Here is a 14,596-nt window from a genome sequence, read left to right as displayed (position 1 = left end):
CACTTACCATAAATGCAGATGTTCGAGTGTATTCACTGTTGCAGTCCTGGTTACCCTCCCTCCAGCCCCCTGACTTCTTTACTTCTACCTATCCTTTTTGTTTGGCATAACTTATATCATTGGTATTTGCTTTTTGCTGGGGGTGTTCCACACCGTGTAATTGCTTCCTATTTAGGGGACTCCTGACATCTGGGGCAAGAAAAACTGATGTAATGGCGTCTGCTGCATGTTTTATACCCATGACGTCCTGACAGCATCTGATGCAGAAATCCCAAGACTCTGGTATTCAGGCTGACTGAGGGCTACCTCCAGGCAGATAACCCAAAAGTGATGACTGCAACAGTGAATACACTCTAACATAGGTTCATAGGTTGGTACTAGGCTATCGGCTCTAGGGCCTATATAAACCTAGCCGTAACAATTCCCTGGCTATTTTTTTCCCACACTATTTACTTCCCTGGAGCCCTGTCTAGCAGGGCGACTGACGTGATCCCCAGGGTGAATTTCCTTTCTCCCATCCAATCGTCAGGGTTTCTTTTGAAGATGGCCAAAGAGGCGCTCTGCTTGACATGTATGGGTAGTCTATTCCAGAGTCTGGGGAGTCTCTGGGTCAGGAACCTATCCCTCCAGCATGTTTTGTTCATTGTGATGAGGTTTAGATCCCTGGAGCATGTGGCTCCGAGGGATTGGGATTTCTTTAAGTGTAGCATGTCCAACAGCTCTGGGTTTGACATGGTCTTGTATGTTAAGTAGAGGTCACCTCTGAGTAGACGATATGCGACAGAGTATAGCTGGGGTTTTTTAAGGTGGTCAGTGTAGGGCATCTGCTTTAGGCCTGTGATTCTTTTAGTGAGATATTTCTGCGTCCTTTCCAGTTGTTGCAGATGTCTTGAGAAGTACATACCAAACGAGGCATTGTATTCTATAATGGGTCTAATGAGGGATGAGTACAGTGGGACAATGACCTCCTTTTTTCTGGATGAAAAGCCCTTAGTGATGAGGTGTACCACATAGAAGGATTTTCTGACTGTTGTGACGATGTGGTTATCGAAGGTGAGACCACTGTCCACCTGTGTTCCTAAGTCTCTTATCACACTTTCAATGCTTCAATGCTTAGTGTACTGCCACCTATGTGGTAATTCACGGGTACATCTACATTTATGGTAAGTGTACACAATTGTACTTTCTTTCTGCAGGGTCTAGCGAAGGCAGAATTAGTTTGGTTGCTCTAGCGCATGTATCTCTTGACACTGAACAATAAATCCCTAATGTACTCCAACTTGAGAACACAAAGGCTGATAGTGTGAATAATTCAGTGCTCATATATTTCAGGCATGTTATCTGGAGATGTGTTATACATTTTGGGGAAGGCTAGAAAACCTAGTAACAGGAAATTGTACCTAATGTATTGGAAAAGGTTTGCCTGTACAACTTTAAAAGAGAGACCAGGACACAAATTCTCTCCAGATATTATGAGTTCTTGCTTATCTGTTGGATCTCTGCAAAACAGGCTTGCCATATGCCTCACTTGAATGCATGTGGATATCCTATCCCAGTGTCTGTCATTGGAACCACCACTCCAGTCATAACTGCAGTGGGAACTGCATGTCATACCACCCCCCCCCCCCAAAAAAAAAAAAAAAAAAGAAAGGGACTAACTCCACCATGAGACCTAAATTTATATCTTGGAAAAGCTGACATTGACTCCTTTAAAGTTAGCTGCTTCCATCTCCCTCAAACTTCTGCCTGGGAAGACTGCATTGCTGGTGGCAGTAACCTCTGGTAAGAGTTCTAGAGCTGCAGGCCCACTTGTGTACATCTATCGCATGGTTAGAGTCACCCTCGGGCTTAACCCTTCCTTCATGCCTAAGATGGTGTCAGAGTTTTCTCTGACCCATGCTTTTCACCTTCCTATATTTCCTGTATCTTTCCACCACTGCAGAATAAGGGCAAAATAATTTTACCTTTACTAGATGTACACAGGTAACTGAGATTTTACTTTGACAGAACAATGCACTTCAAGAAATCTGAGCAGTTATTTATTTGTTTTGATAAAGGTAGGGAAGGTAAGCATGTTAACAAACAATACATCAAAACAGGTATTGCATTCCATCTGCTTTTGTTACTCCTTTCAGAGCCAGTTAACAAACAATGAATTAAAATAGATACCACATTCCATCTGTTTTTGTCCTTTCAGTGTATGGCAATTTTAGGCCATGTTGAGGCTCATTTTCTAGGGCCACTGCATCTGCAACCCCCTTTCTCAGAAGAGCTGGCACACAAGCATCAATATTGTGTTTTTTACAGAATTTTCCAAACTTTATAACCTAAGTAGTATTTCTAGGGTGGGTTTTGCCATGACCATTCTGTAGGGCCTGTTTTCCCCTGCCTCTTTCTAGGGCAGTCCACCCTCTGGTCCTAAAACTGTGGGAGATTTCTCAGAGTCAGTACTGCAGCAGTGAGTATTATAATGAATACAGTATAGTTGCGTTAGGCACTTACCGTTAGTCATAGAAATTTGAGTATGTAGACTGTAGCAGTATTGTCTTCCTCCCATCCTCTCCCTTTTTTCTGCTACAGGTGTACATCCAAGTCACCCTTTACCATCCTTAATGTCTAACCCCCCCCCCCCCCCAAGATCAGACACATCCCTTTCTCAGGGTTTAGCAGCATCTTAGAATGGCAATTTTGGTCGTCCTATGGTTAGTGTGCATACCCCTCCTCCTGTGAACAGCCCCTCTAGGGTGTGTTATGCTGTGTCGCCCTTCTGCTGGACTCCTTTAGACGGACAAGAAAAATCAGATGATGATGCCAGCTGACATCCCATTTGTACCACTAGCATCTGAGTGGGAAGGAGTCTGCTGGACCAGTTGAGGGAAAAGTGAAGAACTGTGGAAGATGTATGTGGGGTGGGGTGTGGGGGGGGGGGGTTCATGTGGCTTCTACAGCTAGGAATTCCAAGAGTCAGTACTGCAACAGCAGATATACTAACATTTACAATTATGGTAAGTACCTAACTTATCTGTACTGTAGGGGAGAAGTTTTTGAGCCTAGAAGAGTCTCAAAAGTGCAAATCAGTTGCTGCCTGTGTCTACCAGTCGTACTGCTAAAGTGGACTAAGCTGGTGCAGGTGTACTATAGTACCTAGTGTACAATTTCCCCCTTGCTACTTTGTTTACTTCTATATGTACCAGTACATATAGAAAAATACCTTTGAAATACTTTAGCAAAAGTTTGTGTAAGAGTATGTTTTTACTAGTTCTTTCTACTCCATCTTTTTCTGGATCTCTTGGCCTTACATGTTTGGACAGTCTTCATGACCATGTATCCCTTTTCATATTTTTTCCTTTATTTTCCTGTCCTATCCTGTTAGTCAGCCATTGTGAGGTATTTTATGAGTTTTATGAAATGTTAAAGTACTGAGCTACTCTGAAATTCTATAGAAAACATTCTTTGATAGTTGACTATTCTCTGTGCTGTCATGTAATTACACTGTTGTGTCTTCTTGAAAAGAAAAGAAAAAAGATTTATGCTACAGCAGAAAGTTTGTCATCTTTTCATTGTTGCATAACGACCTGTCAATATGATTTAATATTTTTGTTATTATTTATGCAGAAGTTGATATAGAAGGAATGGAGTTCACAGCAGGTGAGGTGGATAGCACTGGAAGCTCTAGTGATGCTGACGATCGCTACAGTTTAAAGAGTGGATCCAGTGATGGTGACTATACACATTCCCACAGACTTCAAGCAAGGCTACCATAGTGCCTTGGATTCTGCAACTTTTTAGGGGGCTGTCTCACCAACCAAGGGCACTTAAAGAATTATGGAGGTTTCAACTGCCATTTCTTTGGAATTCCCAGCAACAGTTCAGAAACAGAAGTTTTTTTAAGTCCATTTCTTGCTTTGTTACCATAAAGTCTACAGTAAGTGTCCGTGGTTCTGCGACAGTGAACTGTGGCTAGGTACAGTTGTGACTTGGTAATACATACTAAAACTTTTACATATCTCGTTCTAGTGATTACACAATGCATTCTATACAATGGTCACTCATCTTTTTTCACCTTTCACATTAAAGGTGTTTTCTTTCTTTTTTTTTTTTTTTTTGTTTTGTTTTTCATTAAGCTGAAAGTGTCCTCAAAGGACTGGGATATGATCCCAGTGATGAGAAATGCCCTAAAAAATCTAAAACTAAGGATACAAGTTGTTACTGGTAAGAATTGTGAGAAACACTTCCACTATTTTCTTCTAATATCATACAGACATAGTGAATGTTGTATAAGCTGAAAATGTAGCATAAATTTAATTCAGCCTTATTTTCTGTATGATAAGGGAAATATAAAAGTAAAATTCAGAGGTGGCCTTAAGTAGGTCCCTGTAACAAGTCACTACTGTACGTTTGTATATTAAGAAAAGAAAGAGCCAGCTCTAATGATGTTTCATAAGGAAATGTTCAATATTTCTTTTACTTCTGGATTCATCAGGTTCTTTGCATTACATAAATGAAAGTATTTGTTTTTTGCTTGCAGAACACGCAGTTTATATTCCAAGAATCTGCTGTTCTCATGCTGTGAAGGATACTCCTGCTAATCTTTACCTTTATGTTCATATATATTGTAGCAGCTGCACTTTCCTGAACTTCATTGCCGAGAAATACAGTATTTAGCTGTAGGAGCACACATTTACTTTCTTTGCATACAAGTTATAGCTTATAAAAATCAAAAGGTGCAAAAACTGCTATGCTAGAAACAGCACTTATTCAGTATTCATTGGACTCCTCGAGTTTGTATTTACAATTATCTTAGCAATACTTCCTGGATTTTAATACATAAATTGAAGTCATTAGAGCATGGCTTCTTGGGTATGATAAATGGACCAGGCTTCTGTTTAGAATAAATAAATAAATAAGCAAAAGCTATCAACACTTTTAGGTAAGTGATTTTAGCATGTGTAGTCTATATTTCCTGTTAAGAGATTTTGTATTATATTTTCCTAAATGTTCTTAAGTCGTACAATACTTGTATAGGCAAGCGGATTGGTACAGACCCAGACCAGAGTCTCAGGGACTCTTCGTCATTGTCTTATTGTGCCTTTGTAAATTCATAGAAGGACCTCTGTTTTATTATTTAAGGACAGCACATTTTTTGCTTACAGATGGTCCACTAAGACCCTTTTTGTTGTGGTTAGCTTAATCTTGTTTCTGACGTGATAATATTGCTGCAGAAAAGTATCATCATGTTTAGTGCCAGTTTATCTCTCCACTGTCTAGAGGGGGTGGTTGTAGTAGTTCATGGCTAAGCATTAGTGTAAAGCTTGGATGGTGATGCTCTGTGTAATTCCTCCCAGAGCCTTGCAGTTTCACAGTATTTACAGGGGAAGGCACTAGGGTATGTACATACACATGTGTATGCATTTAGGACGTTAGAGTATTGGCAATAATAAATACTATGGTTGTCTGTACATGTGCCCTCCCTTTGACAGTAATACACATGGTAATATAATGTAATGGCAGCTTTAGATCCTTGTTGGCACTGTTGCTTACTCTTTGAACTTGACAAGGAAACTATACACTCAAATTTTATGCCTAGTTGTTTATCCTCCCTCTTTCTGTTTGGGAAAAGGTCTAGAGTTTTAATTTAAACCATGGCAGCTGAATTTAAAAAAAAAAAAAAAAAACTTGGGAACTTTTTCCTGTGAAACAGATTGTGTAGTATTTTTGTTTGTGAATACCTGGCATAAATAGGAAAAAACATAGCAATATAATAGTTGTACCGGACAGTCTGCAGCAGAATGTTTAATGTTATTTTAATGCATTTGGTGCAGTGTGTGAATCATGAAGAAGTCAAGAATGCATTTAAGTAGGTGGAAAGGGTGAGTTGCACTGTGCTACTTCATTGTATAAGTGAACATGTGAACAGACTTTAATGTGTTCCTTTAAAAATGTGACTGCTTTACATCAGAACTTTTTATTTACAAAGGTTTTCCATTTTATCGATACAGGAGCAACCTTAAAGCAGCAGTCTGTTTAAACATCTCTTCAAAATGTTTGGTCCCTCCAGTTTTAGTCATAAAACAAGTTTTCCTCAGTTTCAAGTTAGCGTTAGTTTTGGTTTTAATTTGTTCAAAAGCAGTTTTTTAACGTATGCTTGCTTGTAGATGTAATTCATAATGTAGCACAAATTGTTTAACATAACTGACTTAATGACATGTGTACACTATGCAGCAAGTTCTGCTTTTCGTGGGTGTGTACTACTGGAGATACCAACTTACTTATTTCTGAGGAATCCATGTTTCCCATATACAATATCAGTCTCTCTACCTTATTTAGGAAAAGGGACTGCATCATCACAGTACAATCCTGTATCTTGGTGACTGTAGGTAGTGGAGCAGATGAGACGGCATCAGGTGCTGGACATTATGTGTGTGTGTGTGTGTGTGTGTGTGTGTGTGTGTGTGTGTGTGTGTGTGTGTGTGTGTGTGTGTGTGTGTGTGTATATATGTATATATGTATATATATATATATATATATATATATATATATTATGTGTGTGTGGATCACCTACTATACACCGAATGTTCAATACACCGACAAAACAGAACCCACGCCCACTCCACCCACATTCCTAATCACCGACAGTGCAAAACACCGAACCACAAATCACCAACGTGACATTCCCTGACAAATATGTCAACAGATGCATAATATGTGCATTTTCAAGTCCCTTTTCAACATTAAACAAAATGTGAAGTATAGTCCAAACAAAAACAGCCAGTTTTCCATCCTACATATTCAATATAACCCATAGTCCAAACAAAAAGTGCAACAGCCAGCTTTTCATCCTACATCTTTAATAAATGCTCTTTAATAATACTCTGCACAAACTCTAGTGGAGAGTACTCAGCTCTATTGTCAATTACTTGCTGAAACTGATTATGCCTCTGTACAACCTTCCACTTTTTAGGAGACTGAGGAACACCAGTTGACATTCTCACCCTTAATTCATCGATACGATCCTGTTCCCTAGTCAGAGCACGCATTATGATATCCAGGTCTGTAGCTCTACTACCTAGCAAACACTTTAATCTGCGGTGCCACGCTTCCACCGAGTTTTGTGTTCGTGGCAAAAACAAATCATTTAGTTCAGCTATGTTCCAAAACTTTACAGGAAAAAGTGGAGGAAATCTCATAGACATGTTATTTCTAGTACGAAATTTCCTCAGTTTCCCATACACATAGTACTCAGAGAAGTATTTCACAAGCTCATGTCCTTCATTAGGGATAGTAGTTTTCACTAATTACTTCCTCTTGTTGTAGAAAAGCTAGCGCAAATAGTGATTTAATTGACAATTGAAACATCATATGTAGAGGCAAGGCCCAAAGCTTGTACTTTTCTCCAAATATTCTGTCCAAAGTGAAATAAACACCCTTTGGACTGCACATCCGAGAAATTTAAGCTTACGCTCCTTAAGGCTGCTATCTCGAAATCACACAGAATGTATTTAACTTGACATTCAAAGCTATTTTCCAACAATAGCCCAAACAGAGTGTGCCAAAGGTAATTATAACATTTTAATGATTTCTTGCTCATGAGAGCATAGAATAGGTGTACAACTTTACTGTAACATCCTGTCTTTAAAAGACCATGTATGCTATAAAGCTGCCTGCGTGTCGCACCTTTTTGAAAGAAAGTGCCATCCATCATCCAAATGATGTTTCATCTGAAATCATACAGGTTACTAACAGTGCTAAATGCAAACACTGTGGTGTCAGTTGTGTTATCAGCCATGCGCTTACTAATGAAGCACCCTTCTTTCAGATTGTACACATTACTATCAATGTTCATTAATGTGATTTCACGTCTACCTGGTGTTAAAGTACATTTTCTGCGAACCTTACCTATACTGTGTAAAAGGCCCTTCCTTTTTGGTATATTATGGATGGCAGACATGGATGTGGATGCTAATGCATCTTCCACAATAGAGCACGGCATATCTCTTCTGTATTGGGCACGTATCTTTACCTCATTTGTGAGTGTATATCGTTCAGTCTCACTCGGATCAGCACTGTGGTCATGTGGAACTGTTTTCAGTAATTCTTCCCCATCTGTGCTCTTCAAGGTTACTGCTCTATCCCTGCAATGTGTACTTGGCTTTTCCTTAGATCCCCAGTAATCCGTCTTGTACGCTGTAGATGGTATAGGTACCCTTCAATTTGTAACATTTCCTTCCCTCGTTGCGAGTTCACAACAGGGTAACAATGCCCGACTTCTCCTGGTCCTTCTAGCGCTGATTCTGCCATTATTAAGTGATATGTTTGCATGTGGGAGAGATACAGCTATACTTTTAAAGTTGGCTCTCGTTACTGTCGGCCAATCAGCTGTCGGTAATGTGTGGAGTCGACTTAATGCACTGTCGGTGTAGTGGTCGTGTATTCCTGCTTGTCGGTTTATTGAACGTTCGGTGTATAGTAGGTGATCGTGTGTGTGTGTGTGTGTGTGTGTGTGTGTGTATATATATATATATATATATATATATATATATATATATATATATATATACATGCATACATACATATATATATATATATATATATATACATGCATACATACATATATATATATATATATATATATATATGTGTGTGTGTGTATATATATAGATATATATAGATATATATATATATACACACACACACACACACATACACACATACACTGTGTATGTATGTATGTATGTGTAATATGTATATATATTAAAGACTTGCTCTTAGTGTAACTTGCACTAGTAAGTCACTTACAGTGAAAGCAAGTTTTTTGGAATCGGGGCAGACTTATACCAAGAACAACTCTTTTGGGAATCTGTCCCTATATCTTGCCTAATTTTGTGGTTCAGGATGAGTCTACAGGATAAGTGGCATGCAGCTGAGATGATGTACTGCTGGGATATCTGTCTTGTTATATAGAGTGTCCTCTGCTGGGGAGTCGGGCCATGTACCATTACTAAATTATGATGCAGCTGTAAATCCAAAAACCCGTTTCATGAAGATCAGTGCTTCAGATATGACTGTGCAGACTAAAAGTACAGTAGGGGAATCTACACAGTTACTGTCTAACAACATGGATTTGATTTAAGAAAGATTTCAGCACCAGTTACGTCTATATATAATGCTATTATTCCACTTTAAATAGTATTCAGGGAAAACTCTTTACAGTTACAGATTTGTATTCATTTGAAACTGTTAAGTTTGGAGAGTTGTAGATGTAGATGCTGTTTGAGTGATATGGCTTACAAGACCGATATTTGTTGACTTCAGTATTACCTTTCTGATAACACCCTTGTCCGAGTTCTGTCCAGCTAAGTCACCTCAGGTGTAGAGTGACTCACTACAGGAGTCAGGGGTCGGTGCTCAGTTCAGTAATCCTCTATCTCTATGTACTAACAATCTGTCAAAACACTTTCAAATTTATTTATTTAAAGTTGTTTACCTGGATAAAACCGTGACCAACTGTAGGCTTAGCACCACAGTCATATGCAGGTAACCTACTCTATTGACAAGGAAAGGCTTGTCATTTAGTGCATATAAGTACTGCAGAATGATTTTATAGTTTTTTGTCTGTGGCAAAAATTGTCTGCTAACTCAAAAAAAAATGTAAAATGGCCTCCATGTTTTTTTTTTTTTTTTTTTTTTGCAGTAAACCAGATGCTGAGTAGTAATCTAACACTAACTAATAGTGACCCTTTCCTATACTGTGCAACCAGGCAGTAGAAGACATGTCTGGACATCCTACTGAACCTAGGTCTTCAAACCCATACAGATCGACAATAGGTAAAGTACTTAAATGGCTAAAACTGCCCTGTGGGCTAACCAGTTTCTTTACATGCTGTGCCAGTAAGGCTACAGGATTTAATCCCACTGCAGATATAATACACATATTTTGCTAACTGTAGTTTGCAAAATACAAACCACCCTTCCTCAAAGATCATCATTGCCGTCTAGCTGCCTCCAACTGCTTGAACAACACCAATTTGTAAAGGTAAACTATACCCTGAAACTCAAAAAATATATTAATTAGCAAAAATAATAATATGATGTAAATAAAAAAAAATCAAAATCACCACTCGTACGTGTTCCTTATTGCATTATAATTTTTTTCTTAATTAAATGACCATCATGAGGCCTGTTGTACTGACATGGTCAGAGTTTCCTCCTGGTTCCCAGGATCCATTTCAAGTCCCCTTTATATGACTCGTGCTAAATATGAGGAAATGAGGTATTTTGTTCTCTCATTTGATTCCTATTTGGATAGATTGGTAGTAGTGTAGATTGCAGGCATCTTGCTCAGCATCCAAAACATCTGTTCATTTTTATCTTGAATTACCTTCAATTGCATTTGAAGGTCAGCTGCTGCTAGACTCTTATCAGTAACTTTAGTCTCAACAAATTATTAAATAGTTATATTGCAGGATTTTCCAAGGCTGCCAGTTTATGGGTGTGTTAGTACTGACATACCCCATACTCTTCCTAAGTGTCCAAGACTTAGCAGCTGAGAATTAAACATGACTACTTCACAAAGAGTTTGAGAAATATGCAAACTACTGCTGGTATTCCTGGGTAACTGCAGTGAGAAAATGTATTTTGTATAGTCATGAATGATGTAGACATATTGTATTTGCTCAAAAAGGTTTTCCTTTTCTTTATATTTTATTTATTTTAAATTAAATGTTTCCTTTTATGATTCCTTTTATCTTTTCACTTGCTGTACAACACTTTCTGTTAGACTGTTGCAAAATAATGACAGCCTTGTAGAATCTGTTACATTTTTCTTTTACTAAGGTGCAAATGGCTTTTTACGTTACATTTTTGTACTTTTGTTGTATCACTACTCCCATTTGTTAGTGACATTCTAAACATATTCTTCAAGCATACCAAATCAGCACTTGTTTTCAATTTGCTATGCATAATACTTAAAGATTACTGTCAGTGTTTTGACAGTGAGCCCACACTACGTTGTGGCTATCTGAATTGATGATATGCAACCTCACATTCAGTGATGGTCTTGCTATGTGTATATTCTTTGCAGCTTTCGGTGTGAGGTGCTTGCAACTGGAAGATGCCATTTTATGTTTAGTCATCGACCCTACAACTATTTTCAACTGCTGTAGTTAAAATTCCATATCCTCTCTTCCCCCCACTCACTTGCAGGATTGCAAATATATTCAGCATAGGTCTTAACTGACTGAAACTTGTAATTTCATGGTGCCAATGAAGGCAAAAAGAAAACAAAAGGAAAAAAAAAAAAGAAAAACTACTTGTCAATTTTTACTGTACATAAATTTTGTAGTTAAATAAATAAAACAGCATTTCACTGGCCAAAATAAGTGTTTAGCAGTTTGTTTTGTATAACATTCCAGCGTCAGTATGTCATCCTTGTACTTCCTATAAAGATTTCTCCAACAATGAATTATTTGGAAATATGTTTTTATTTTAGCAGTTTATCGCCCGTTGCTTACCTCAGCAAGACAGTATTTATGATGTGAAACTTTTGTGGGTAGCAGCCAGCTGTTACAGAATTTTACTGTTTGGCCTAAGTCTTACAAGCTGAGACAAATTCCTTTCTGAAACAAAGTTACTTTTGAATATGAAAAAAATGTTGGGACTTTAATAATATATGGCGGGCAAGCAGGTGGAACCAAAAAAATTGATAGATGCTTGAGGCTTGCAGAGCATTGAACAAACTCGAGATGATGGTGTAGACGGGGAAAAAACTCTGGAATAAGATTAGCAACATTGGAGGTTTTCCTTTTAACATAAACTGCTGTATGTTAAACCTTTCCAAACTTTCAACCAGTTACAATAACGTAGCCCGATTTGCCACTGGCACCCCCTTTAGAACTCGCCACTAACTGGGATGGTTAGAACTGCTGAACCAACTACTTTGTCAACAACTTCTTATCACCCACAAAAGATCCTTTACCACCCTAATAATACCCCTATCCTCACTAATCTGATTACCCCCTGTAAAAATCTTGCAACACTACGCTCATCTAATAAGCTTCTAGTTTCCACTATTAAATCCAACAACAAAGCTGGGGACTCACTTTTCACCAACACAGTGGGAAAAACCTGGAACCAGCTTCCTAGTGAACTTTCTACTCTTGCTTCTACACTGCTTTTTAAAAAACATCTTAAAGAATATCTTAAAACTCACTGGCTTTGTCCCTGCTCTAACCCTGACTGATATCTCATTTCCCCTTCTTGCTATCCCAATGCTTCTCTACTCCACTGTTCTATGTTGCCTACCTGTAATGATGATTTCTTCCAAAAAAAAAAAAAATTAAATTTTTTTGGAATCTCCATATATTTTCTTTAGCTCTCAAATGTTGTTTGTTTGTTTGTTTCTCAATATTTGATCTTTGCTTAAACACACTAAAGAACTCTGTATAAGTTTATTGTACCTACAGTTTAAACAATGTACTATAACTCATTTTACTATTGATATATATTGTATGTTTTGTCACTGCCGATGCTTGGAGCTTTTCTTCCCAGGCCTCTACTGAAAATGGACATATGTCCAGTTAGACCAGCCCGGTCAACAAATGTAAAAAATAAATACATAAATATGTAGTATATTGCTTGTCATAGTTAACATGGTAAAGATCAGGTCAAACCCCTACTGATTAAGACATAGTAACTACCGTGATCCAGCTCTCAAGAAGCCCTTCTTTCTATTAGCTACAGTAAAGCTCCCTTTCTAAAACAGCACAGTAATCATTTTCATACTTGAAGACCTCTCCTCCAATACTTGTAACGTCAGATGTGGATTTTCTAAAAAGAGCCCCAGAGTGGTATGGGACTTGTCCCTCAGTGAAGTCTGCAGTAACCATCTTAACTACTGTTTCTAGAAAACTTGTCCAACGCTGCTTTAATGCTTTATCCCTCTACTTTTAATCAAAATAACTAACGTGAACCTAGGTATTTTTTTTTATTTTTTTAACCCTTCCCTTTTAAGCTGTACTTGTGCAGCTCTTGATTTTCCTTAGTAGGAAATTTCAGTTAAGATCTGGGCAGGTCTTCAAAGCTGCAGGTATTATTTTAAGTCTGTGTACAACATTTTATTTTGAAGACTGATTGCATTGTGAAATATTTTTGTTTTTGGTACAGGATTTCTTACAATGAAGTTGTTTTTGCTGTAAAGAGTTAACTCTGAGTTACTCTGATGTTAATATTTAACTCTGTACGCTGTCTTATGCCTGTGGCCTCGGTTGAAAATGGAAAGGGGTTTTAAACCACCCCATGCATCCACTTATACCCCCCACCACCACCACCACCAGTAAAAATGCTTGCTTGATTTTCATGCAGAATTGGAATTCTCACAGTCACCGCAGAGGTACTGGTCTTCATATAAATGGGCTTTGGAAAATCATCCTGCTTCCTACAGATAACTAGTGCAAAGTAAAAAAAACTTTACCATGAAAGAGAGAGAAGGTGTGGGCAGTGGCTAAAAGTTTGTCAGTGAAAGGCTCAAAAGAGAAAGCTGTATGAAGTGGTATGTAGTGAAATACTGAAATGTAGGACCTTGTACATTTAATTTTAGAAATTAATATATTGAGGATTGGTAGGTAGTGGTTAGGAAGCTCTTCTGTAATTACAGATTGAGAGTGCCTTGTTAAGTAATTTTGTACTAGTTTTCTTTAATACTGACTGCTGCTTTAAGTATGATTTTGGTCTGATGTAGTACATATTTTTTCATTTAAATGAAAATTTCTTCTGCAGAAAATATAAACATTATTTGCCAGACTCTAGAAAATGGGATAAAGTATACTTTGCATTTTTACAAATTTATACGAGGACATGCCTAGTGCTTTTTTTCTTGACCAGATAAAAAGCAGTCACATCAGACGTGTTTACATATTCTTGTTATAAATATGCATTAATAGTGCAAGGGAGTCTTGAGACACAAGTTTTTTAAGCGAGTTTGCTTAGCAGTAGATTTGTGGCTGACTTAATAACCAGTGTCTTAGTGCCATTTAGACAAAAGTTGTACCAGCTTCTGCAAAAACATTTTATATTGAGGTACAGTGTCTGTTGTACGCTAATACATTGCATTTTTAACACTGGGTAAACCATAAGAGATTATCTATTTGAATTGTGTGTAAAACCAAAATATTTTAGTTGTATTTATTTTAAAGTACATGGAAGATACGACTGTTTCTGAAGACTTATTTACATGTAGTACCTTATAAAAGGTTAGAATTTTTTTTTAACTGTGGTCTTTATTATATTTTTATTGTTTCATTGTTTCTGATGACTTCTGCCAGGTTTTAAATTCATATCCAGAAGATGTGAGCATTTTTATGCGTGTGTTAGAATATATGTATTGTGTTTTTTTTTTTTTTCTTCTTCTTCAAATAATGCATATAAAGCACAGCTGGCATACCTTTCAACCTCTAAATGCAAGAAGCATAGAAAGAGCCCAGAATAATTTGGGGGGAGGGGGGGGGGCAATGCTCAAAATAAGGGAAGAATTTTAAATATTTCTCTTATAAACTTAGAAAGTTGGTAGAGTAAGAGTTTTGATGTTGGCATGTATTTTCTG

General features: G+C 37.6%; 1 protein-coding gene across 1 annotated transcript in view; it reads left to right on the top strand.

The window, feature by feature from the left end:
- The window catches only part of MXD4 (MAX dimerization protein 4), a 402,136-nt gene extending 398,047 nt beyond the window's left edge, over window positions 1-4,089 (top strand). Inside the window, exon 6 of the mRNA XM_044062896.1 lies at window positions 3,616-4,089. Within this exon, the coding sequence (XP_043918831.1) occupies window positions 3,616-3,764 (149 nt within the window). The 3' untranslated portion in view covers window positions 3,765-4,089. The remainder of the gene's footprint in view (window positions 1-3,615) is intronic.
- The last annotated feature ends 10,507 nt before the right edge of the window (window positions 4,090-14,596 follow it).

This window comes from Protopterus annectens, chromosome 2.part1, assembly GCF_019279795.1.
Source record: "Protopterus annectens isolate FY-2018-M chromosome 2.part1, PAN1.0, whole genome shotgun sequence".
In the NCBI taxonomy this organism is placed as follows: Eukaryota; Metazoa; Chordata; order Ceratodontiformes; family Protopteridae; genus Protopterus; species Protopterus annectens.
Note: the sequence above shows the minus strand (reverse complement) of the source record. Positions and strands in the feature narration are given on the sequence as shown.